Source organism: Conger conger, chromosome 2, assembly GCF_963514075.1.
Source record: "Conger conger chromosome 2, fConCon1.1, whole genome shotgun sequence".
In the NCBI taxonomy this organism is placed as follows: domain Eukaryota; kingdom Metazoa; phylum Chordata; class Actinopteri; order Anguilliformes; family Congridae; genus Conger; species Conger conger.
Genome location: NC_083761.1, coordinates 8,871,780 through 8,899,395, shown reverse-complemented (window position 1 = coordinate 8,899,395; position 27,616 = coordinate 8,871,780). Strand labels below are relative to the sequence as shown.

At 41.0% G+C, this 27,616-nt stretch overlaps 1 protein-coding gene across 1 annotated transcript; it reads right to left on the bottom strand.

Moving 5' to 3' along the window:
- Positions 1-1,184: 1,184 nt before the first annotated feature.
- On the bottom strand, positions 1,185-18,298 carry LOC133114781 (cilia- and flagella-associated protein 58-like). Its single transcript, XM_061224423.1, has 18 exons — positions 18,065-18,298; positions 17,761-17,900; positions 17,367-17,523; positions 15,812-16,006; positions 13,894-14,031; positions 12,174-12,333; positions 11,755-11,837; positions 11,397-11,588; positions 9,858-10,019; positions 8,911-9,057; positions 8,263-8,403; positions 7,446-7,669; positions 6,635-6,746; positions 6,054-6,158; positions 5,486-5,605; positions 4,022-4,155; positions 2,411-2,597; positions 1,185-1,505 (listed from the first exon to the last, which is right to left on the bottom strand). The coding sequence occupies exons 1-17, from the start codon at positions 18,296-18,298 to the stop codon at positions 2,426-2,428; spliced, it is 2,616 nt and encodes an 871-aa protein (XP_061080407.1). The 3' UTR covers positions 1,185-1,505; positions 2,411-2,425.
- Between the last annotated feature and the right edge of the window lie 9,318 nt (positions 18,299-27,616).

Here is a 27,616-nt window from a genome sequence, read left to right as displayed (position 1 = left end):
TGAACTGAACGAAGTATACAAGGCTAGCAATTCGCAAAAAAAAAAAAAACTAAAAACCTAATAACTAAAACCTAACGGCTGATCTTATCTCCAAATATCTTTGCGGAAAATTCTAGATGACTACCTTCACTGTTGCCACAGTCCAACAATATAACCGAAATATCACCTCGTTAATTACAGCTAACGTTTCTTACTTATGGTTATGATACGCTAGCATACAAGGCTACTGGATGCAATGTTTGTGCTTGGTGCTTTTGCTTTGTAATAAAGACGATAATAGTGAAGTCCTACCCAGCTTTACATGAACAGTGTTGTTCCTTGGTATCAGTGCCAGCCTCCCTCTCGATCAGCAGGTTGTGGCAATTCACTTTTAGATTGGGATCTATAGGCTTTTGCCTCTATTTTGATCGCCTTATGTTCATTTTGTGTTACCTGGATGTCCTGTATGTAGCCCTCAAAGGCATACTGCAACCCTTTCTGAAACCGCATTTGCTGCTTTGTAAAAGCTCGACAGCAGTTCAGCTGGAAGAGCTGTCAAACACGCCATGTTGAGACTGGAAGTTTGTCGGACTTAGTAACAATAACTAAGGGGGGCGGGGCTTAGCGAAAGGTCAATTAAGGTGATGTTTAGAAATGTTACATTATTCCTCATTTTAATTCATTTTAAACTCACATTGTGTACAATGCCCCTAGACCCAGAAGAAATTATAATTTATGTGTTTGTGACAGGGGCAGTAGTGTGAGATGAGCAGATGAGCTCTTTGGACTGCTATTGCCACGCCCCAGAGACATTCAGGAGCATGTACAGTCACAATGATAATGATTCATTTTTAATTTGTCTTAATCTTCAACAGACCTCATTTCAACAACTTAAAAAAAGTCTTGAGACAATGGCCACTTGAATTTCATTTTGAGTTGTGCCTTGATCAGTCGCACTGTTTCTCCTGAGGTAGTAACACTGAAATGAAAGTGGAAGTTACCATCTGGTGTTGAATGCTGACGGTGTTGCTGCTGACAGCAATAAACAACATAAAACAGGAGTTCTCCATTCAGCCCAGTTTTCCTATTGTTAGAACAAGGTCCTTGCATGATATCAATCTTGAATTTCACTGAGATGTTCACTGAGTCCAGAACCAATCCCAATTTCTGGCTAATTAGTTACTACAATGATACCAAACTCCTAATTTTATTGAAACATATTTATTTTATTCCTGTAAATTAGACACAGTGAGTAGCATTAAAACCTGTCAAACAGTAATAAAACATGTTATATAGTGTAGTGCTGCCACCTTGTGTGGTAAGAGAGGCAGGAGAGAAAATGCAACAGCAGAGCTTAAAATTTGGCTTTGTGGGCATATTTGATGAACACAAAAGTCAAGCAGTTAGGAAATATAAAAACTGTGAGGTGTTTTTCTCCATGTCTTCAACTGTATCGAAGCGGTTGCTGGTGAGAACAGACCAGCAGTTTCATGGCGTTCAGAGGGCCACAGGCTTCCAGGCCAATCCTTTAAATGGAAATGTAATTTAGAAACATTTGAAATGACTTTCCCTCATAATCACTCTCTGGGCAAAACGCATAAGTTAATGCTTTTTTTTTTTTGTTAGAGGTTTTCCACATCGCTGAACAAGCCAAACCAACAGGCATGGGCAAGTCTCCTTGGGATATCATACAGTTTGCTCCACAAAATAACAATTAGCCCCCAACTTCCCCAAGGAGATGGTGGTTAAAATGTAAGCCTTTTCACCAGCAGCGCCCAGGGGACTAGCGTAGCTGAGCGTACTTGAGCGCCCAAGCTACTTTCTTTAACCCAGTGAAGACTGGCAGTCGCTGCCCCCAAGCCTGAGCAAGGCTCAGCTCCACCAAACACACAGTACCTAAGTCTCTGCAGGCGGAGTTTTTCTTTTACGTGATTTTATCAAATCTATCTGTTGCTATACTGCTAAGGTAGCTAGTTTGTTAATCTGTTGCTACTAGTTCACTCAGTTCTAAAAGCTGCTGCCTTCCAGTCATCACTGAGGGAAGGAAAGTACCTTGGGATCCTGGGACCGACAAGATGAACGTGGTATGTTAGCATTAGTAGCAGTAGCCCACTGAACAGGGTATGTTAGCATTAGTAGCAGTAGCCCACTGAACAGGGTATGTTAGCATTAGTAGCAGTAGCCCACTGAACAGGGTATGTTAGCATTAGTAGCAGTAGCCCACTGAACAGGGTATGCTAGTGTAAGTAGCAGTAACCCACTGAACAGGGTATGTTAGCATTAGTAGCAGTAACCCACTGAACAGGGTATGCTGGTGTTAGCGGTAGTAACCCACTGAACAGGGTCTGCTAGCGTTAGCAGCAGTAAGCCAATGAACAGGGTATGCAAGCTTCCCTCCAGTTATCAATATGGATGTGAAGCGTTTCCTCACCGTATTGAATTGTCGCTAGCGCTTAGAGGTGCGGGTGCAGGCAGAGACACGCAGACACCCTGCCGACAGGCGGTCCACCCTCTGGTTTAGGCTTGCGCCTGACATGTTCGTGAGGTGGAGGGAGGCGGAGTCCTGGACAGACACAACATTCTGGGAAGATGGCGCCTTATTTTTTTTCTGGCTGGTGCTGAAGTGAACAAAAAACAGCTCTACACTCTACACTCACCCCTGCAGTGTGGGAGTTCTTCAAAGTACTTTTTGGTGCAGTAAGACAAGAAGCACAGATGGCTACTGTAAGCTGCTGCAGAAAAATGTAAGCGGAAGGGGTCTGAAAGTGTTTTGCGGTGCCGTGTGTTTCTGCAACCCAGTGGATTTCACTAATTAAAGACAAGCTAAAACGTAACTTAGAGCAGCACTAGCTTCTGTAATATGACGTATGCGAGAGTGAAATAAATCTTTGGGGGAAATTTCTGAAGGGGTGGGGAGTCGATTTGACCGACGTCGAATGAGGAGGGGTAAGCAAAGCCGTAGCCTATGGCTCTGGGGGTAAGAATACCCGCCACTGCATGAACGGATATTGGAAGGGAACAAGCCATTGACAGACATACTCGCCCACTGGTACAGGATAACATAAAACCTAACTGTTTTCTAGGAAATGGATGGAAAAAAAAGAGTAATAAGTAATAGAATTTAAGGAATATACATTTTATGGAATATATACTTTAAGTTAGTATATTACTTTACTTTTTATTATTTTATAAAGCAGCATTTGAAATTATTTCACTGAGACCAGGGACTTGAAAGTGACCTTGGGCTGGTAAAGAAGGAAGAATACATAAAAGGCCATTGATTAATCTGACTTAGCTGTAGGAATCATGTTGTTTATATGATGGAACAGGATCTCATTTTGCCATATTTTAGACTCTTGAACTATACTGCCTCTCACTCTGAGCAGAGTATGCACACTTAAAAAACTGTCTTATAATGAATTTCCCTTGCAGTCTGACAAAATTTCATTTGTTCACTCCATTTCTTCTCAGTGGGTTTTTGTTACTTAGACAGGATAGGAAGAGAATACTGTACATCACTGCACCACCTTGTCAGTTGAGATATGTTGTGCAACAGCCATTTTGTCTCTAAAATGTGTTGTGCAACAGCCATTTTGTCTCTAAAATGTGTCGTGCAACAGCCATTTTGTCTCTAAAATGTGTTGTGCAACAGCCATTTTGTCTCTAAAATGTGTCATGCAACAGCCATTTTGTCTCTAAAATGTGTCGTGCAACAGCCATTTTGTCTCGAAAATGTGTTGTGCAACAGCCATTTTGTCTTGAAAATGTGTTGTACAAAATGCAGTTTTATCTTCCACGCAGTTTTGTCACAACAAGGAATGTCCTGTGTCTCATTGATCTGATGTTCAGAATGTGCTTTTTTGATCATTTGCAAGTTTATAGCTTCAAGAGTGCATCAAAAGCCCACGATGCCTTAGACTCCTCAAAGATGAGTAAGACCAGACGCACACAAACCCAACTCTACGTGACGTCTCATTGCTATCAGGCCATGTAAAGGCCAATGAAAGATCCTTATTGGGAATATGCACGAGAACATTCTCACCTGGACTGCAGCTCTCTGCGCTTCTTAGCAATATACTCCTTCTTCACCTTTCCCAGCTCGCGATCCAGGAAGTCAATCTTCTTATTTAGCTCCTTTTTTTGTGACCTGTAAATGTCTAAGTTTGATCGAAGTTCCTGAATAACAGAAAAAGAACAAAAAATAAGGTTTGGATACTGAAAGACTTTCCTTGCATCACAACCTGTTGATAAACTTATACTTATACCTTTATATTTTCTCTTGTCAAATTTTTTTGTTGATTATAATTTTCTAATGGACATTTTCTTTCATTGAGTAGTTGTTACACTGGATGAAAGAGCTGTACCAAAGAGACACATACTGCATGTACACTGAATAAAATCACTTTACCTCAGGACCACGGATGCTTTGTGCGCACACATATGTGGTCAGGACTGCATATAATCAAATGAATAACATACCGTAAATACCCACGGCGCTTTAAAGATGTGTTTAAAGATTCTTTAAAGGGAGAATATGAAGTTCCCTGACTACGCCAATTTCTCAGACCTCTCAGACACTGAATATTAATGGGGCTACACTCACTGAGCAGAACTGTACACCAGCTTGTTAATTGAAATATTTAATCAGCCAATCATATGACGGCACGGATGGTGCAGTGGGTAGCACTGCCGCCTCACAGCAAGGAGGTCCTGGGTTCAAATACCCGTCGGCCAGGGCCTCTCTTTGTGGAGTTTGCATGTTCTCCCCCTGTTTGGGTGGGTTTCCTCCTGGTACTCCGGTTTCCTCCCACAGTACAAAGACATGTGGGTTAGGCTGATTGGAGAGTCTAAATTGCCCGTAGGTATGAGTGTGTGAGGGAATGCCCTGTGATGGACTGGCGACCTGTCCAGGGTGTATTCCTGCCTTTCGCCCAATGTATGCTGGGATAGGCTCCAGCCCCCTGCGACCCTGTTCAGGATAAGCGGGTTAAGATAATGGATGGAATCAGCCTGTTTTTCAGACCAAATGTCAGAATGGCAAAGATATGTGATCTAAGTGACTTTGACCAAAAGATTGCTGGTGCCAGACAGGGTGGTTTGAGTATCTCAGAAATTACTGATCTCCTGGGATTTTCATGCAAAACAGTCTCTTGAGTTTCTCGAGAATGGTGCGAAAAACATCCAGTGAGCAGTAGTTCTGTGGGCAAAAACATGTTGTTAATGATAGAGGTCAGAGGAGGATGGCCAGACTGGCCAAAGCTGACAGGAAGGTGACAGTGATGCAAATAACCACACATTACAACTGTGGTATGCAGAAGAGCATCTCTGAACACACAACGTGTCGAACCTCTGAGTGGACAGGCTACAGCAGCATAAGTAAAAAGGATAAGTCTGATAAATACCAAATAAAGAAATACAAATGTATGCATGAAGTCAACTGGACTATTTTCAACTGTTACAGACTGAAGCAAGCAGTGATCTCTGGAAAGAAGGAAAGTCACAAGACCCTGAGCTGTGTTTTCTTATCCCTCAGGGTCTGCTGGTAGTTCTTAATTTTCTCGGCAACCTCTGGACCTGGCTGACGGGCCAAATCCTGCTTGAGCTGCACATACGATTTCTGCCTCTGCTGCAGAAGGAAAAAAAAGTGCACTTGTTTGACTGTAAATAAGTAAATGTGAAATATGTCTATCATAGATTGAAATAAGGCATACTCTTCAACAACAATATTGATGTGTCATGGGATATCATGAGCTAGGAGACGGATAGATTATCTTGAATCAGCTGTAGGCTGCAAAAGATACATAAATAATAAACTTGTTATAAGAATGTGTTATATTATAAAGTGAGCAGTGAATCAGAAACTCGACTCCATTTCTATTGAGTGGTGAAGTGTGTAGAGTGCAAACTCCTTAAGTGAGCCAGTCAAATGGTTTTGTATGGTTGGGAGCACCTCCACTGACACCTGTTCATGTGATGGACTGGGATAGGTCTCCTCAGATCCGGAGAGGGGAAACAGCGGGTTTTTAAACAGCCAACGAGAAGAGACAAATGAATCTCAGAGCAAAGGGGTGTACCTGTAATAAGACCTCTGTTTCTTCTACCTGCTTAGACGTTGTACTCAGGCACTTCTGCAAGTGGTGAATCTTCTGGTGCAGCTCGTAGGTTGCAGGGTCACAGATCTGAGAAAGCCGTTATGAAGGTGTTAACTCTGCCCAGGGCGAGGAATGCCCATCTCATCTCTATAACCATCTATGTCATTTGTAGATGTTTTCTATTGTACAGAGAAAACATTTCACCATGGAACAGATAACCTCTTGGGGGTGGCAGTGTAAAAAATAAAAACTACTATAAAATAAATAAAGCCTCACATGACCACACACACTCTTTGAAAAAAGGATTCTGAAAGGGTTCTTTGGCTAGATTCCATAGGGCAACCCTTTTTAGTTCCTTATGGAACCCTGTCATAGGTGTGAAACTCCCAGACAAAGAACCATTTAACTAGATATGGCTCTACTACGGAATCACATGGTTCGTATTGGAACCATTTTAGATTGAGTGCATAATAGACAGTTATATAAATTTATATTAAGACAACGTAGAGGTTTCTGGTAAGTATGAAAACACAACCTGAAAAAAAAAAAAAACACAATTGCACCTTAAGGTTCCTCCATCGGTGAACATTCTTCGGAATCTGAATGTCTTCTTCTAAGACTTTGCACATCATCTGCTCCTGAAGCAGGTCCTTCTGTAAATGATTCACCTCACGCCTTCCAAGAGATAAAAACTAAATTCCACATTGCAAGCCTTAGATCTGTTGTTACATTATATGCAACAGCTTGGTAATGTTTAGAGAAGGGCATAACAAGCCTTTAAATTACACAAAGCCATCAAAGAAAATATACAACTAATTACACACTCAGTGATCACTTTATTAGGCAGACTTGTACACCAACTTGTTCATGCAAACATTTAAGCAGTGGTCAAGAGGTTTAGCTGCTGTTGTTCAGACCAAATGCCAGACTAGGGAAGAAAAGTGAGTTTGACCGTGGAATGATTGTTGGTGCCAGACAGAGTCAGAATATCTCAGAAACAGCTGAACATCCAGTGAGCAGCAGTTCTGCGGGCAAAAACACCTTGTTAATGAGAGAGGTCAGAGAAGAAGGGCCAGACTGGTCAAAGCTGACAGGAAGGTGACAGTAACGCAGATGAGCATCTCTGAACACACAACAAGTCAAAGCTGTAAGTGGATAGGCTACAGCAATAGAAGACTTAATAAGTCTAATAAATACCTAATGAAGTGCTCACTGAGTGTATATGGAGAGTTGAAAAGTTGTCTTGTACTATGCACATTTTATTTCCTGTGAAACATACACATTATGTCCACCTGTACAAATGAAAGTCACAACAACAACTCAGGCTCTATAGGTTTATATGGGAGATATGGATGAAGAGCAGGAGTGGCTAACCGGAGATCTTCGATATTTGACACTTCTTTGTCCACAATTTTCTTCTCTTTGGCCAGCTTTTTGATGTCATCCTTCAGCACCTGGGTTTTGTCGGACATCTCGTTGTAGAGCATCTCACGTTTACTCATCACGTCCTGCTGGATTTTCATCCTCATGTACAGGGACTCCAACTCCTTATCGCGCTCCACCAGCTGCCTGCCCAGGTGATCCCGTTCGCGGATCACCTTGGCAACAAAAAATAAAAGATTTGAGAGTGAAAGATACTAATGGGCTTGAAAACTGCCAGAAACAAAAATGCTCAAAATATTTTAGTTGCTCATAAAAATATAAAACCATTACCTACTGTTGTTTCTTTTTTGCCTTAAACATTTTCATAATCCAATTGTCATAATTAGTTCATTTGTACTGAAAACTACCTGTGAAGCAAATTTACATTGACAGAATGGCAGACTCAACAAGTTCTTTCTTCATTCTTCATTCTTTTTTTGCTCAGTCATGTTAATGCTGAACACAAGGCCCTTCATTGACTGATGTTTGCATTATACAGTAAAATAAAAATAAAAACTTTGGTGATGCTCGTGGGGCTGTTTGAAATATTAGCCTCCTAAAGGGACTGCGTCAGTTCAGGACTCACAGGACTGTGATGGTAGGCCAAACACACATTCTTTTTTGTGACTTTCGAGGAGCCGGGAGCTTTTGCTGCATCAGCTACAGCCGAGCTTTGGTTTAACGAGTTTGGAGTCTTCGCATTTTTACCCCGGGGCAGACGGTAGGTTGCAGCATTGTAGCTCATTGACGCTGAAAGCCTTTCCCATACCTGGCTCAACTGCTTTCTCTGTGTGACCAGCTCGGTGTCAGTATCGTCTAGGACCTTGAGAAGCTTGCTCTCTTCTGCTTCTTGAGCTTCAATGACATGCTTCGTCTCATGAACCTGCTCCTTCAGTTTATCAAGGTCCACCTACAGAAAGGAAGGAGAGAGCTCAATGCTTATTACAAAAAAATGCATCTGCTCTCTCATTTTCATATATCCATCATTTAAATGACCAGCTCACAGCGGTAACCTCCAATGCATAATGTAAATGGGGATCTATTGGATCACATGTTGCTGTCAATTAAGCACTGAAAACAACAGGCTTCTGTCACTGTTTCAGTAAGTCCTGTTGTAACGTTTCATGTTAATTTGTCCATTTATAACTGCTGACAAAAAAATATTTTCACGAAAAGCATTTAGAATACAGCTTGTGATACTTATGAATTATTTATATTGTTCAAAATTATCAGTACATTAACAGGCTGCGGTGGGTGTCCCCTTACATTGTAAGTCACTCTGCATAGGACGGACTGCTGAATGACTGCAATATAATGTCAAATGTTGAATAATCATTTTGTGCCACCATTTTACGGCAGAAGGGGATTTCCATTGTCAATGTACATGGTCTTGAGATGTTTACTACATCTGCTCTACCTTTAGCCGCGTGTTCTCGTCCTCCACGTTGAGCAACTCGAGAGTTTCCTTCTCGAAAGCAGATCCCTTCTCGTGCAGCTCCTCCTTGAGCTGGTCAGCGTCACACTGCATCATCTTCAGCTGCGTCTTCATCTCGCTCATCTCGCCCTGCATCCACGGGGGAACCGGCACCGTGTGGTTTAAGGCCAGTTTATCGCCCAGCAACAGAGCGGTCACTGCGACCGACCGATGTGCTGTGGATGTCGCTGGTCGCAGTGGCACTTGGTTTATTCTCAGGGGGACCGGAGTGCGTTTATACGTTTTTGCTAAGAAAAAATATTGTGGGACAACAGAACATTCATGAACGTTCTCCGATTTCAGTTGAGTGATGCTCTGCCACTGGACTATAAACTGCCCTTTAGACAGAAGAACATGGAACATATCAAGCTTCTCCAAACAGTTCTTGATTAAAGAACACAGTGTGAACAACGTGTTACAACAGTGGTATACCGAAGAGCATCTCTAAACACACGTAAGTGGATAGGCTACAGCAGCAGAAGACTTAATGAGTCTAAAAAATAATCTACTAAATACATAATGAAGTGCTCACTGAGTTTATGTCAGAAAGTCACGCATACAGAGATTTATTAAAATGTTCCTTTGCTGCATGCTGAATTAAGCCTTTTTATTATGACATTTTGTGACTAAACCTTCTGCAAACTTCAGTAACAGACAATGGGATTTCAGAAATTAAGAACCCAGCAGACCTCCATAGAGTATACATTTGACATATTTTAACTCTTTAAGTGTTAAAACACAGTTTCCATCAACTAAATAAGTAAAACAGTCATGCGGAAGACACATTTTGTTCTGAGCAAGTTATATCTGAATAATCTCCGCTGAATGCAAATGTCTGCACACCCTGACCTGTTAAAAACAGCCAGGATGGAGGACTGAGATGCCCGTACCTGCATCTCATTGAGCTGTTTGCTGTAAATGGTTTTGTCAGACCTCACAGCCTCATACAGATGCTGCTGATGTTTAACTTCCTTCTCCACGTCACCTATCTTCTTCCTGTACTCAAAGATCTCCACCTCCCGCTCTCGGGTCTCCTCCGTTATGTGGTGGACCTGGCAAAGTGGGGGCACAGTTACTAAAAAAATGGCTTGTTCACAAACCTTCGGGTGACAGCATTAAATGACAGCGTGACGTCACACCAGCAAATAACTTACTTCCAGGTGGATAACGGCTCTGGCTCTGCTGCCGTTGAGGAATATGAATGAGAGCCAGTGTTTTCCGTGTTATTTAACGAAGTCAATGTTATAAAATATAAAAAATCTAATAATATAAAGATAATTTGATAAACTGAACAAAATTGTTTTATTTAATGTGATTTATATGATGTGGTCTATCTAGCTAATGTAATGCTAACATTAGCTGTCAGTACCCCCCTAACGGTAGCCAGCCAACATCATTAACATGAATAACCAGTGCAAACTAGCAAGCTAGCGTTATTGGAAACCGTAGCTATTACTGTAACGTTACCACCAAAACTAGCTAGCTAACTAATTTTACAACAGGCAAGGTCGGATTCAACGTTTCATGTTTGTAAAGTTATCCCCCCAGTCTTTCTCTAAGTTATACGGGCACCGATGAGTGTCTGGTGTTTATTAGCTAACGTTAGCTGCCAACAACGTTTCTGAAGGACACAAGCAATCAGGATTTCTGCTTTTGTTTTTAGTTTTTCCCCCATGTTTCAGACACTTTTAAACTTATGTTTGGTGTCTCTATGTCAGCTGTCATTGACTGTGCCAAGCACTCATCAAAACTGAGACCCCCCTGTAAGTGGACTGTATCCTGGGTTATCGTCCCTTTTAAGAATAGGGAAAATCCCAGTCAACTGTGGGCCTGATTACATTTGGCATTAGAGTCCAAAACGCAACACGATTTCAGCGTAGTTATCTAGCTAACTGTTTCTACACATCTGTGGTTCAGTCAATTTTTAAGTAGTCTAACATTCCTTCGTTCCGTAGCTGAGTGGCCACCCAGAAGTATCTTAGCGACCTTTATTTACAAACATTCTGATTTCATCATGATGCTGTCACTCAAAGGCAAACGCTCACCTCTAAACACCACCCTCTATGCAAGAAGAGGGACAAAACTTTGGTTGAAAAAAGTAGACTTGATTGAGCATAAAAAAACATAGTAAGCACATGACAAAAACCCAAAATTAACATCTGATTTTTAATCAAAGAAAATTCAAAAGTGAAAACAAAAAAGCTTAAAATACAGTTAAACATGACATGTTTTCAAACAATCTAATATTTTTTGGTTTGCAAAGTTATTATTTTTCAGTTTCAACCTTTCAATTACAATCAACTACAAATATAAAGTCTCTAATCTGGCTCCATATATTTTGAGACCTCATTAGCACAGCCAGAACTTCCAGTCCCACCCTGTGACTCTCCCTTGCTCATTGGTAACAGCAGTGGCTCTCCTGTGCTCACCTCATCCAGGATAGAATCAGCTTCACTGATGTAGTGGTCTCGCTCCTTCTCATGCTGGGCGATTATCTTCAGCTGCTTCCGAGCTTCGTCCTTGTAGCTCTTGATCTCCTGCTCCAGGTTCTTCTTGGACTGCTCGTGAAGCTTCACCACGCACAGTTGCTTCTTCGCCGCCGTGGAGGCCTTAATTAGGTTCTGCGCAGAAGACGGAGACGGGTGGAGAAATTAGAGAGGGGAATACCCCCCTTTCTGAAGTCAGGTGTAAGTGTAAGTTTAGTGTGTTTAGCACAGGGGCTCGATGATGTTGAGCAGCCATGTGCAACAGGAAATATACAATACTGGGAATAAATGGTGAGCCTACCTTGTTCAGAATGTCTTTCTCACGCATCAACTCCCTGATGGCCTTGTTATCAATCTTCATCTGCTTTTGGTCAAACTCAATTTCTGTCAAAATATCATAAATAGGCACTATTTCAACTGAGGCCACAGGGATTCTGTTTTTAAATGTATCCTGTAACAAAAAAAAAAATGTGTTCAATGTTCAACACCCTGCAGTGCCACGTCGAGCCAACGTGGATTCACAGTCCTGTTACTTCCACGGGCAGAGACACAGAATCCAGACAGCAGGGGAAAAGCACTCAACACTGTGACGTTTGTGTATGTGTCAGAAGGCACAAGTGTGTTATCAGAAGGAAACATTCCAGATCAATGATTAGTCTCTGCAGTTATCATGAATATCATGAACAGAAACAGGTTTTTTAAAGTGAGCCTGCTCCTTGCCTGTCTCCAAACCAGCTGTCTGGCTCTTCAGCATGTCTCTCTGATGCTCAGACTCCGTCTTGAGGTCCTCGAGCTGGTGGAGCTTCTTCTGGTTGTTCTCTTTTATCAGCTCGAGCCGGGATATCTCCTGACACACGGTCTCAGTCTCTTCCTCTGAGGTCTGCCAGGAAATACACGCGTTAGCCTGCCGCTCCCGTTAAAACCGCTGGCTGTCTCTGTCTCTGTCCCTGTCTCTGTATCTCTGTCCCTGTTTCTGTCCCTGTATCTGCAACTGTCTTTTTCTCTGTAACTGTCTTTTTCTCTGTGTCTGTCTCTTTATCTGTTTCTCTATGTCTGTCCCTGTCCCTGTCTCCTTATCATTATGATGAAGAGTTTTTTTTACAGTGGCTATTGGCAGTAATCTTTTTTTCAGGAAATGATTAAGCCTAAAGTTAACAGAACTAAACTGAAGAATCTCTCATTCTGAATGTAATTTAATCTTGGACTAGCCTTAATCTGTGTCTGTGAAACTGGCCTTAGATGTGCCAACACAATAAACACATGGGTATAAACGAGGTAAATAGCTAATCATTTGTCAAGCCAATTCTCATAAAGCTCATGAATCTTTTATTGTGTTCTATCATTGTGCCGCAGAAACATTATATTGACAATAACCACACAATACAGCAGCCTTTCTAAGAAATTTCGAGGCCATACATTCCATATTTTGTGGAATGGTGTATATACATTCCCCCCTTGTGGTACAGCAATTAACTGCAGAACGTTATTTGCTCACTGCTTTAATTTGATCTCGCTGTCGCATGTGTGCACAGCCTTACTTCTAACTGACAGACAAATACACATTCATCCTCCTACAAGAAGCCAGGGAAGCACTCTTTCCACGGCAGCCCTCTCATCTTTAGAGGTACGCGCTCTGCTCCGTGATAGATGATGGCACTTGGTGTTCTTATGACTGAACTCAAAAGGTTTTACATCTAAATTTCACCAGTCAGGGGAAAACTTCAAAAGCTAAACTAGACAGCACTGGCTCAGAACAGCCTTCTTCTCTCTGGGGGATCATCTCATGTTGACGGCCCGATGTCAGATGCCAGATACACACGCATATCTTCTTAGCATCTTGAAATGAAAGTCAATGCAGACCTTATATGTGTCGTTTTTTGTTGTCGGTTGCACATGTGTGTGGAAAACGTCACAGACTTACAGCATACCAAAACATATACAGGACTACATTCATTTGCTCTGAATATGCCATTTAGAACAGAGGTCTATACACTGCCTATTGCTTTTTGTTCTGTTATTTTTCACAATAAATTTATGGACATTATTCATATACAGGCACAAATTCATGGGCATTATTGCACAATATATATAGTCCTTGTTTCTTGCACAGATTAATAAATAACAAAATGCCTTTCTTTTACAGTGCAAATTCAGTCTTTAAATACACCAAGATTGATGTCATAATGTCCACAAATTCTTAATTCAGCCCCGTTGTGCTTTGATGAGAGTTTGTCAAGACTGCGCCACCCATCTGCAACGCCTGCAGATTAAAGGCATGGCAACGGCACCCTTCCTGTCAACGTGTGATTTGATAGCTCTATACATTGTAGTGGAGAGCAATCTCACCGGCGATGCCTCATATCTGTGGACCTTCCTTTTGCCGGCATATCTATCATGCCTCCCTTTTCTCATTCCTTCCAGAACAGAGATGGTGCATTACCTTCAGATCAGATGTCCTCTGCTGGTTCTCCAAGGACAGGTGCTCCACCCTCTGAGCAGCCTGCTCGTTCACCAGGGCCAGTTGGGCGTTCTTGGCTAGCTGGTCCTCCAGGTTCTTTGTGACTGCCTCGATGAGAGTCTGCAAGGCCGTAATCAGGAGCATAATCAGGAGCGTAAGTCTCACAGGCTAGGTACAGCGTTGCGTGTTTTAGTGGCACGAGCAGGTCGGGCCTTACGAGTGTAGGAACCACATTTCCCATAATCCTACAGGACAATTCCGCAACGTCCACCGCGCATGACGTCTAGCTCGGTTCAGCCAATCCCGTAATGGCGGGAGCAATAAACTTTCCCCGTATAAGAGCAAGGCATGTTCTCGGGATTGCCCTTCTTCAATTCACTTGCTTTTTCCAACGCTTGTTTCTTCACCTCATCTGCTCCGATACTTGGACAGAGGCTGAGTTCTACACAGCACACTACCAGGCCTACGGACACACCTAGTTACCTTGCGGTAACTTAGTGGCCTAGAGCAAGTGGAAACTGGTGTACGCGGAACGCTACATCAGTTTACCCTTGCAAAGCACAGGAACAAACTTTTATACACGGAAAAAGAACCAGCGGACATTTTTTCCAGAACCGAACAGACCACACGACAACACGCAGCCCATGGGAACATCCCAGCTCTGCGCATCTGCCTAGGACAACAGTTCACATTACCATCGCTGCTCCTATAAGGACAGCACGTCTTTTGGATCCAGCAATGCGTATGGACTCAGTAAGACATTCAGGCATAGCCAGTGTTTAGCTTAGTCTTAACTGTTATTGTGAATCTGTGTTTGCTTTGTCTTATCATTTGAATGTATTCTGTTAGCCGTATATGTACGTCTTTCGCGCATATATAGAGTAAACTACGCAAGTAGTCTCTTCTCACAACTAACACTAACACGCCCACTTTTACTTTTCCTTTGTTCAAGAGACACGCGCGCTTGCGCATGCACACACACACATGCCCTGCTAACTTACCCTACTAACTTCCCTTAGTTCAACCCCATATGTTCTGTGTTTGTACGTTTACTAAATTTGTGGTTAGATATTCCTGATAACAGTAATTTTATGAGACTGATTACTTTTTGCAGTTATACTGCTACACTACATTAATTGGCGCCCCGGATTCGTAGAGTAAAATCCCTACATTATTTGGCGGCCCTTGCGAGGACCCTACACGAGCGTGTTGATTGTGCAAACAGAAAGGACGGTTGCTTACTTATTTTGTTGGCTGATTTATATTTTGAATGCAGTTTTATATTTGTTGTTTCTCACGCATGCCAAGCATTTCACAACCAGATCTCTGCAATGCCAGTGACTGGCAGATGACAGCAGAATTGTGTCACAACACAATTGGGTTTGTCCTCCAAAAGTAGGATATGGTTTAGGCAGACCAGTCAGGTTGTGAAATGCCAAAAAAGGGTTGTTTTCTGAACGCAACACAAACGGCCAATGGCTGACTTGTTATTCCAGACTTGAAGAAGATGCAGGTAAAATTGTGTTCCAGTGTGGCATGGGTGGTGTCAATTCAATGAATGTTAATTCCACAGTACAGAAGAGGGTCTTTGTATGTGTTTGTGCTCTAATACATTGACTCGAAGGCATGAAACAACCCCAAGATTTGGGAAGTCATCACCCTGATGCACCATGACCATGAGCCCCTAGGACAGCTGTAACCAACCCTGTTCCAGGAGATCGACTGTAGGTTTTCATTTCGACCCTAATTCAGCACTCCTGGCTCTACTAACGGGCATTGCAACAAGATCTGCAGCTATTGAATGAGGTTAGGGCTGCACTGAAAAGCTACAGGAGGGTAGATCTCCAGGAGCAGGGCTGGTTCCCGCACACCCAGGACGTCCCAGGCATGTCCTTCTCACCCTGTCGGCCTGGAGTTTCTCCTGCAGCCTCAGCTGCTCCTCCTGGCTCTGCTCACACTTTGCGCTCAGCTCCCTGATGGCCTGGTGCTTCTCGTCTTCTTCTCTGTGGAGCTGCTGCAGCTCCTGCTCTGCCTTCTCCTTCCTCAGAGTGGTGCTGGAGCACTCGTCCTGGCAGGCCTGCCTGTCCTTCTGAAGCTGCAGCCCCCCGACGCAGACAGACAAGACCACCACTTAGACAAAGCACACTGGCAGCACACCAGCCCCTGATACAGACAGACAAGACCACCACTTAGACAAAGCACACCGGCAGTACACCAGCCCCTGATACAGACAGATAAGACCACCATTTAGACAAAGCACACCGGCAGTACACCAGCCCCTGATACAGACAGACAAGACCAGCACTTAGACAAAACAGAGCTGCAGTACACCAGAGCTATGCCAACCTAAAACTGAGACAGAGTCGGGGTGACATTGGCTCAGGCGGTAAGAGCAGTCATCTGGCAGTCAGAGGGTTGCCGGTTCAATCCCGCCCTGTGTCAAAGTGTCTCTGAGCAAGACACCTAACCCCTAAAATGCTCCCTACTAGCTGGTTGGTGCCTTGCATGGCAGCCGATCGCATTCATAGATTTTCAGGTATTGGTGTGTGAGTGTGTGTATGAATGGGTGAATGAGAAGCATCAATTGTACAGCGCTGTGTTCAAAAGACAAATTCACATGCAATGATGTGCAGTATCTGATTCATTATGTGTTAGATAATTTAGAGCACATATATACACTCACCGAGCACTTTATTATGTATTTATTAGACCTGTACTGCTGTAGCCTATCCACTTCAGTTATGATGCGTTCTGTGTTCAGATATGTTCTTCTGCATACCATTTACATTTACATTTTAGTCATTTGACCGACGCTTTTAATCCAAGGGCGATTTACAAGTGCATAGGTTCTTCCACAGGTTAAAAGCATCCTTGTAATGTGTGGTTATTTGCGTTCCTATCACCTGTCAGCTTTGATCAGTCTGGCCATTCTCCTCTGATGTCTCTCATTAACAAGGCATTTCTGTCTGCAGAACTGAAGCTTTGTTTTTCTAGAGACTAGTGTTTGTGAAAATCCCAGGAGATTAGCAGTTACAAAAATACACAAACCAGCCTGTCTGGCACCAACAATCATGCCACGGTCAAAATCACCAAGATCAAATTTTTTCCCCATTCTGATGGTTTATATGAACATTAACTGAAGCTCCTGACCTGTATATGCATGATTTTATGCATTGTACTGCTGCCACATGATAAGATAATCGCTTGAATAAGTAGGTGCACTAATAAAGTGCTCAGTGAGTGTATATACTGTATATCACAAGACACTGCTGGACTAACTAGCCTATCTCAGCTAATTTAAGATACGTAGGTTAAACAGCCCCAGTTCTAGGTGTTAAATGAACTGTCAACTGAATTTACACAGCCCCTTAAGGACCATACAGTAGGTACTCCCTTAACATTAGAAACACTATTTGAGTTAATCTAATCAAGTTTATTTCATTTTTCTGCAATACCTTAGTGATTGCTTCCATGGCCTTTTCTTGCAGGAGCTCCATCTCTTGTAGATCAGACATGGTCTTTGTGATACTCTCTCTCACAATGGCCGCTTCATTTAGGAGTTCATCCCGTTCCCGGGTCAGCTCCTCTTTTTCTTTCATCAGATCATCCAAACTGTCAAAAAAACGACCAAATACACTGGCATCACTCAACTGAAAACTGATTTAGAACCAACAGAACTCAATAAGTAACATGGAACAGTTACACAACGTCCAAGTTACCATTTTTCTTTTCATTTTGATGGGAATTTAGAAAAAAGATGCGACGTAAAATACACGAGCGACGTCAATATTTCGTCAGTAGGCCTACCGTGAATATCGTGCAAAATCGCGCAATTTTTTCCTCACTCACTTCATACTTTCAGCAGATGTTCCCTGCATGAGATGATCCTTCAAGTTTGAAATATCATGCTGCAAAGCTTCAATCGTCTCTTTGCGCTCAAGAACTCTGTCTGAAGCCAGGTTCGATCTTTGCCAAGCGAGGTTTACGTCCTGAAAACAAAAGAGTACTCTATATATTGAGCAAACAAACATATTATGCTGTTCATAAGATGCAATGTAAAAGCAGCACATTACGTATGTCCAATGGAAAATAAAATAAATCGGCGTATGGCCTGTGCAAAACATGGGATATACAACGAAAGTGACTACGACACCTTCTGCAGGGCGGAGAGAAGAGATTCATCATCTTTGATCAACTTGCGAGCAGTATCCAGTTTGACTTTGTTCGATGCTATCTTCGCCTCTTGACCCCGACATGTTGCGCGGAGCTTCTTCTTATGCGCTTCGGATATCTGTAATTTTTGGAAAAGTTTTACGTATTCTTTTCGGTAGAGGTCCAGGTTCTCGTCGCCTTCCAGTTCACGAATAAATTCCTGAAATTCCGCCATTTGTTCCGCTGGGACATCCTCCTGTGAACAATAAACAAATACTAGTTGGCTATATGACAACTATACATTTTCAGTATTAGTAGGCCTAAATAGATAGATTAGATGGATAGATTGCCTCAGCTCCAGTGGATTTTTTCACCGTCCTTTGCAAACTCTAGAGACTAGTGTACGTGAAAATCCTAGATCAACAGTTTCTGACATATTCCAACCACCATGTCGCCACCAACAATCATACTATGGTCAAAGTCACTTAGATCACATTCTATCTATCTATCTGTCCACTGCTGCCTGTCTGTCCATCGATCGATCGATCCGGTGTGTTGAAGTGATTTAACTTAACGTCAGTGTACCGCCGGACTTGGCGATAGAGTAGGTGCAGATGGAGACTGCCGCAGGTGTCAAACAAAGCTCTCGTTCTCAAAAACTACTCATCGGAAATATAATAAAAACAATATCTGATATTGTTGTAAAAAAATATGGCTAATCTAGGTAAAATAATCTATTCCCGCTGTGTTAAACTTGCCCCCGAGAAGGGTCGTTGCTAAGGCGGTGACGTGTTGCAGGTCTGGTCTATCAGTGAGAAGCCACATTCAAAAGTAGCCTATGTCAAGACAAATACTTGACAAAAGACAAAAATGGCAAATATTTTGTTTTTGTAATTTTTTGAACGGGCAATGAGGAGAGAGAGGGTCGTTGAGGACAGAACAAACCAGGGTTGCTGACATTCTGCCGTGAACAATAAACAAATTTCAGGCTATTGGATGAGAGGGCTAAAAACTATACTAACTCATCTTATCAATAACTGGCTCCAGCATTTCATTTGAAAATATGCCATTTGATGAATGAGTTCATCCAAAGCACCTTACAATAGCATGAGCACATAGATTTCTCAGTATGGCTGGCACTAGTGGGAGCTGAATTCATAACCGTGGCAGTGTTGGTGCCATGTGCTACCAGTTGAGCTACAGGACTACAATATAGGCCTCGACTCTGTTACAGCAATTAAACTATGAAACCAAACCTTGCTATAGCTATATTAAAGATAAATCTCCATAACTGAACCGTCAGTAATGTAGCTTAACTTACCAAAGCACAATTACACACTGGCTAACGCATGCTACGTCTGTCGTCTTAGTTTGCACTGCCACTAATGTTACCTTCGATATTTCATCAGCAAGTTATTTTCCAAAGACAGCGAACATACAGTCAAGCAACTTATTTTGACTTGTGTCTGACGTGTACAATAGTGACCGGTGTGTTAGACAAGTGACTTGGTTGACAGAAATGGTCAACCAAGTCTAGAAACATGACCCGATAACTTTAATGATAAGGTAGTCCTACCAATCGCAGAGCTAACGTCATCAAACTGACAGGCTAACGTTATGTCAGCGTCAGTCTGTCAATCTTTCCAATAAGAGTTTCCAATTTGCATTTTCTCCAACAAATGTTTCAAATCTGTAATGCCTTTCCGTGTCTACTCCGAAAAGCAAACACGGGAAGCTGAAAAGCAAATTATTAGCTAGCCAGTCCTGATTAGCGAAGTAGGGTATGTAGTTCATATTTGTACCAGCCATTTCCTTAATTCGTCATTAACAGTTACTCATAACAAATTGACGCGATAACAAATTGAAAGGGCATGTCTCACAGACTTTCAGCCCTATAAAGGGGCGTATCACTAAATACACGTCACACACTTGACACTGCAATATGCTAACCTGGGGCTGAGAAAAAGTAGCCCTGTAGTTGAAATACAGTTCAGTGGTTTGTCTTATGACCATTAGATGGTGTTATTGTTCTTGGTTTCACCATAATTCAAACTATGAAATAATACGACAAACGAGACCTACAAAAAGTTACCTAAGGGTAACTTTTAAAAACGTTTTTTTTCTTTTCTTCAAAAGATAGGGAGGGCTCAGCGCCATTAGCCCATTTATACCAGCCTCATAGCTGCCAACTCTCACGCTTTCGGCGTGAGACACACGCATTTGCATGTGCCTGTGAAAGCGTGAGAGTTGGCAGCTATGCTATATCATATGACAGCTATATATATATATATATATATATATATATATATATATATATATATATATTACTATTAGTAGGCCTGTGTTATATTACAACAATAACTACGACTATTAATACTAATTATAATAGTAATAATGACAGCTGTTGCCTGTCTGCCAAGTTACAAATCATAAGCCTACCTCTGACATTGTTTGTTCTAGTTCACGTCCACTTCTACTGATAAAACTGAAGAATGCGATGGACCGTTTTTCTATTTCGACGTTAAGTTTGAACTGTTTCCATGGTAACAGCCAAGCGTCATATTATATAGACAAGACTGTCGAATCCAGGTACTTTGACTTACGTATGAGCGCAAGTGAATTGATACCCTACACTAAAATGGCGGCGCATTTAGTTATTTTAAAATGGCGACTCCCATGCTAAAACGTGCCGTGTATTCCGTTATGGAGCTAGCCAACATCTGAAATGGTGTTATGCAGTCAGTTGCATTAAAATTGCAACTTGCGTATTAAAAACAAGCCATTTGTTAATTTATGGAGGATGACAGCTACAAAGGCTAACCAGTATTCAACTTTTTGTGTATGGGTTCAATATGTTAATGCTAGCTAAGAGGTAATTGTTGCTGTTGTATTTTGTTAAAATGAATAAAAGAAGCGAATCGATTAAAGAAAGCACCAGAATATCCCACGCACAAACTGCGTCTGGTAATTTCTAGTTACTTCCAACTCCGGCACCCCTTGTCGGAGACCGGTATCATGCGGTGTCGGTGTGGCAGTATTGGCCTGATAATTGTGGGGACACTGAGGGGCGAAGGCTGCCCCTTTTTTTCTATTGAGCCCCTGCCCCGCAAAATGTCTGCACGGCCAAACGTGATTTCCATCAGTTGTCAATGAAATTATCCCCACCAAAAGCAGTTAGCTCAGCAGTATAGAAGCATGTCTGCTTCTGTTTTTATTGGCAACAAGTGAGGATTCTTTTTCTCTGATAGGAAGAATATTTCCTGGCAATTTGTTTAATCTTGGCTCTCATGGAAATGCCACATTGTTGCTTGTTGCTTTGATATTAAACATCAAATAATTTGGCTTAGGCTACAGAGGTTGTTAAACCAAAGGTCATGCAGGATACATATCAAGACGGATTCAACAATCCGTATTTTCTTTAAATATATAAAGTACAGAAATTGACGGCATTCACCTTGAGGGGATCGACTTCCACTGAAACCATCCATCACTCCTGAACATGCTCAGACAACACAAGTTTCTGCCCCCAAGGCAAAAAAGATTGCTCCTTTCCTTTGTCTGAACTTTAAAAAATATATATATAAACCATAAGTAAAACAAAGACAACATCTGTTTTGCAGTTGGCAAGCATCATCTGTGCAGGTAATGTTGCATGCAAGGTTGGGAAAGGAATGTAAGTAAGGTAGCCTCATGCATATTTATAGGAGAATCATGCTTTATCTGCGAAATGCCTGTGTTTTACAGGTTATGGATACATTTACTACCTACAAAACAAGATTTAAAACAAGGCAAGGCTGGTTCATTTCCCAATTTCATGAAGGGGAGACCATGGTACACAATTGCCATCCTATTTTAGAAAAGAATATTAATAGTAAAGTCATTTACAGTCCTCCATAACGTTTGGGACAAAGACCCATCATTTCTTTATTTGCCTCTGTACTGCGCAATTTGAGATTTGCAACGTGGTTAAAGTGCAAATTGTCAGATTTGAATAAAGGGCATTTCATATAATTTTGTTTCACCGTGTAAAACTGCAGTGTGTAAACATAGTCTCCCCATTTCAGGGCACCTTAATGTTTGGGACACAGCAATTATGTAATTAAAGTAGTCAGGTTTAGTATTTTTTGCATATCCTTTGCATGTCACAACTTCCTGATGTCTGAGACCTATCAACATCAGAAGAGTTTGTTGTTCTACAAGCGGTACAAAAATGTTTTGTATTTGAATGGATCTCTATGAGAATTGGGGGGTGGGACTAGATTCAGCGGTATATTATGCTGATACAGTATGGAAAACCTTTGTTCCATCAAGAGTTCAAGGTATCAAATGAGCCTCAAACCACTGTGCTGCTGCCAGATAAGCAAACAAATATTTTCTCCTGATTATTTTTCAACCAGAAAATTTGTCACAAAAAAAGTCAACATTCACACAGACGTGATGTCTTCACTGTAATTAAAATTGACATGAACAGTACAGGCTATAATTAAGGGTGGAGTCTGCAGAAAAGACTATTTATCAGGGGTCTAGAGTCTGTGTTATATCAGACCTCCCTTCTGACAAACACAATCAGGAAGTACATTTCATGAAAAGGTAGGTCAAGTTTTCTCAAGCTGGTAGCCTATTTGACGTTGAACTGTAACTTACCTCTTGGAAGAATAATGACAATAGTGGGTAGTTTCAGTAAAAAAAAGTTAAAAAAAAAAGAATTATTATTTTTAGTTTTATGTTCATTCATTCATCCATTCATTCAGATTAATTATTTATTATTACACAGTACAGATGATGCATACTTTATTATTATATTATATTATATTATATATATAATATTTATTATTATATATTATATATATTATATATATTATATATATTATTATATATTATTATATTATATGCAGATTATGTAACTACTGTTCAGCTAATCTATATAAAGGCCTCAAAAAACATATGTTATGCGACATGTTAAGGTATGTGCATATATTCATATATATTTTAGGATGAAGATCACACCAGATTAATTGCTGCTGCTCCGCTTTTCAGTTTTCATGCCAACATTGTTGGTTTCCTTAGCTGCCATTTTTGTGGATGAAATGTTTTTTGCTCCAAAAGGTACTGTTTGGGTGAATTTAGTTCTTCGGGCAAAGAAATTAATAGTCAATCACTGCAAAGAATCTCCAACTGTTGCAGTTGTATTTGATATATAGAAACTGATTTGAATGGTTTCACGTTGATAAAAATGGCGGGACAATGTTTGATATGGAGATTGGTGATGAAAATGGCATGATCAGTGCCCTAACATGCTCAGTTTTAGCTTTCAATGATAAGGTTGATCTATGAATAAGCAACATCATCAGAATGAACATTTAGAAGTAAAATTTTATGATCCGTGTCTTGATGGTTTCTTTCAGATAAATATCAACATTTTGCTAAATAAACATTTTTTAATGACATTTTTACTGACTGGCCCATTCGAGCTTAATGTATTACATTAAATGAGCCAGTAATTTCAGAAATTGGCCACCTTCTGCATTGACTTTCAGCAGATATTTTTTATAGTTACTCTCATTGAAACCTATTCAAATATTATTGAAAAGATTCAAACCTGGATATGTCAGAGTCGTAATTGTATAGACAAAGCACCTTTATAAATATATGTACAAACACACACATTACATGCATACACCCACATAAATGCATATGCACACACAAACACACACATGCACAAATAGGCTACATGCGCACGTGCATGCAGGCACACATGCACAGATGTACACACAAATTCAATCTCCTCACACACACAGGCAAACACACATGTTCAAACTATTTTTCAAACAAGTTTTGTTTTTTAATGTAATTTGTGCACTTTCATGTAATTACGGTTGTGTTTTAATGTTATTTCAATATTTTCTATTAAACACCCACAGATCCACCTCAACCTCATTCACATGTAAATCATACATGCAAGTATCTACATGCAGGCACCCACACATTTTGTGACCAAGTCTTCCACAGTAGGGTATGCATTGCATTGAGATTTGTATGAACATTATCCTCAGTATTAGATTAGCCCTGTGATGTCAGTCTAAGGTTATATGATGGCTGTGGCCGACTGTATCCAGCATGCCATGTCAGGTCCACATTTTGCAGACAGGCCACTGCCCCTTTTCAGTTTCGCTTAGTGTAGGTGTAAATTACATACACTCAGTGAGAACTACATTAGCTATTTATTAGATTGTAAAGCACGGATATTTACGTTACTGTTACCTTCCTGTCAGCTTCAACCAGTCTGGCTCTTTTCCTCTGACCTCTCTTATTAACAACATGTTTTTGCCACAGAATTGCTGCCCACTGTTTTTTTTTTTTGCACCATTCTCTGCAAGCTCTAGAGACTGTTGTGCGTGAAAATCCCAGAAAATCAGCAGTTTCCCAGATACATAAACCACCCTAACTGGCCCCAACAATCATTCCACGGTCAATATCACTGATAATGCATTTCCTCCCCTTTCTGACATTTGGTCTGAACAACAGCTGAACCTCTTGACCATGTCTGCTTGCGTTTATGCATTTAGTTGCTGCTACATTATTGACTAATTAAATATTTGCATTAACAAGCTGGTGAACAGGTCTAACTAATAAATTGCGCGATGAGTGTATATAAGCACACCAACATCCATATCAAGTTTGTGCTGTTGCCAATGAATCAAAAACAAAAAGGCAATCAATATAGATAGATAGCTCTTCATTTATCCCCGTGGGGAAATTTCAGTCCCATAGAATAAAAGGAATAAGGGAATAAATAGGGGGAACATAATAGATAGAAATACTAAAAATACTAATACATTATGTTAAGAACAGTTATGTGTGTCAACATATGAAAGTATGAAAGTGCAAGGTGTCCATAATAATAAATAGTCCATAATAATAATAAATAGTGCAAGGTGTCCATAATAATAAATTGTCCATTTAGATGTGACCAGTGTGGGCCTCAGGAAGCACCATGCTGGCTGGAGGAATCACCATGGCAGGCGGCATTATACAGACGAATGGCTGAGGGAATAAAGGAGCGTCTGAAACGGCATCGATGTCCCACAGTCATATCTTAGGTCTGGGGTGATGGCCATTAAGCCTAGTGCTTGTGTGACGTTACAGATGGTTTTAATTTGTGGGGATTGTTTTAAGCTACTGCAAGTATGTTACTGTATATTATTGATGTAGTGTTTATCGTAGGGTTAATGTAAGCCTAGTAGGAAATGGCATAAAGTTTATTCAAGTGGCAGAAAGTAGTAAAAAATTGTAAATAATGAATTACAATTTATTCAAATACTGTATTCCAATATTAACTTTGTCTAAGAATGGCAATCAAAGATTTGCCCATTTATTTCCTGTGCAGGGAACCGAGACCATGTATTTCTCTTTAAACTACTAGAAAACATGACAGGACAAAATATTTGTTTGCAAACCCAAGAAATGAAGGTCAGTTCCCAGCTCATATTCAGCTTTGGAAAATGTACCCCTCTAATTGTTTTTTGGAGTTTTGAGAGCAAGCAATCAATACAAAAAGTAAAAAGTGTACTCTGGGGATTGACTCTAGTGGCCTGCCTACCTGAACTACCAGTGGTTCTATTCCAGTATCATAAATGTTTGATCTTAAAAGACAATACAGTTACAGTATGTTTGGCAGTGAGGCTCTGTTCTGGAAGCCTTTCAGTCAATCCATTACAAGGCAGGGAGTCGCAGCAGTAAACCCTAAGATTAAACTAAATCAGGGTAAATTTCTTGGTACAATGATGAAAGCTATGCCGTGTGCTTGACCTTTGGATTAGCTGCCTCTGTAAGCCCAAGGCCAATTTAATTAGTGAATTAATACTTAGTATGTGCACCAATAAGCCTCTTGGTATTCCCCCTGGAAGCCTTGAAGTAGGATTAAACTAAATCTGGATAATTATTGGTGTGATAATGAAAGCTATGCAATGTGTATGACCTTTCCATTAGCTGTTCCTGTCAGCCCAAGGCCAATTTAATTTGTGAATTAATATTTTGTATGTGCACCAACAAGCATGTTCGCATTTCTCAGAGGGCTAAAGATTGGACCACTTGACAAGAAATAAAATGCTCCTACATTACAGTAAATGATTCCTCTCTCATTGCCAGTAGACATGTGTTGTCCTGTTGTTCTTTCTATTCTGCTGCTGCTATCCGCAGTTACATCAATCAAGACAAAGTGAGCCAGTACCTGTGGCACCCATGCATTCCCAAACCATAACAGTCAAGATTTACAGATCAGGATCGGGGGGGGGGGGCTTTGGATGATGGGCAGTTCCTTTTTGGCTCCACACTCTGCTATCACTAACTTACATTACATTTATGTCATTTGGCAGACGCTCTTATCCAGAGTGACGTACAGTTGATTAGACTAAGCAGGAGGCAATCCTCCCCTGGAGCAATGCAGGGTTAAGGGCCTTACTCAAGGGCCCAATGGCTGTGCGGATCTTACTGTGGCTACACCGAGGATCAAACCACTGACCTTGCGGGTCCCAGTCATGTACCTTAACCACTATGCTACAGGCTGCCATCACTGGCCTGCTTCATCTCATCTGTCCATGAGACCTTTCTCCAGAACTCTGCAGGCTCCTTTAGGTACTTCTTAGCAAAATGTAACCTGTTTTTGCAGTTAACTAGTGGTTTGCATCTTGCAATTTGACCCTTGTAGGTCTGTTCATAAGTCTGTTCATTACGGTTTTTCTCTATTAATTATTTCATTATCACCTATATTGCCTACCTGGCCCATACTGAGCTCACCGTTGTTCTTTATTCTTAATGATTTTAGGTAAAGCCAATGGCTTCCTTGACTTTCATTAGCACAAATGTGGTCCTCATGTTAACAAATAATGGAAAAAGACTCCAAAGGCAATTAAAAGCCTAGAATCAAGACTAAACAGAATATTGAAAGTTATAACTGCACTAAGGAACAATTAAACACACCTCACCAAACAGAAAAACCTGTGAAGCCATTTTTCCCAACAATTATACTGCCCTGAAATGGGAGGGGGCTATGAATACATTATATTACGGTTATTTAGCTGACGCTTTTATACAAAGCGACTTACAGTTGATTAGACTAAGCAGCGGACAATTGGGGCTTGAACCACCAACCCAATCATGCACCTTCGCCACAAGGCTTCAGCATACCCGATTAGCAAGTGTTGTAATTTCTACATGCATAACCAGAAGCCAAAACGCATAAAAATGCTCTTTAATAAAGGCTGAGAATCAGCATTTTAACCACGCATGAATTGCATGATAGATAATCATCAATTGTGAAAGTACAGAGACAAATCAAGAAAATATAGATACAGTACATCTTTGTCCAAAACATTATGGGGCTCACTGTATGTATGTACAGTTCATATCTACAACCTAGGGTCTAGAATATAAGGCTGAACATCAGCTTCTGTACTGAACAAAACAACCAGTGTAAAATCTAGTCTAGCCAGTAAAAATCTACTCTCAAACTTTAAAATGTAATTTTTAGGTCTGAGAGGACCTTTATGCTTTT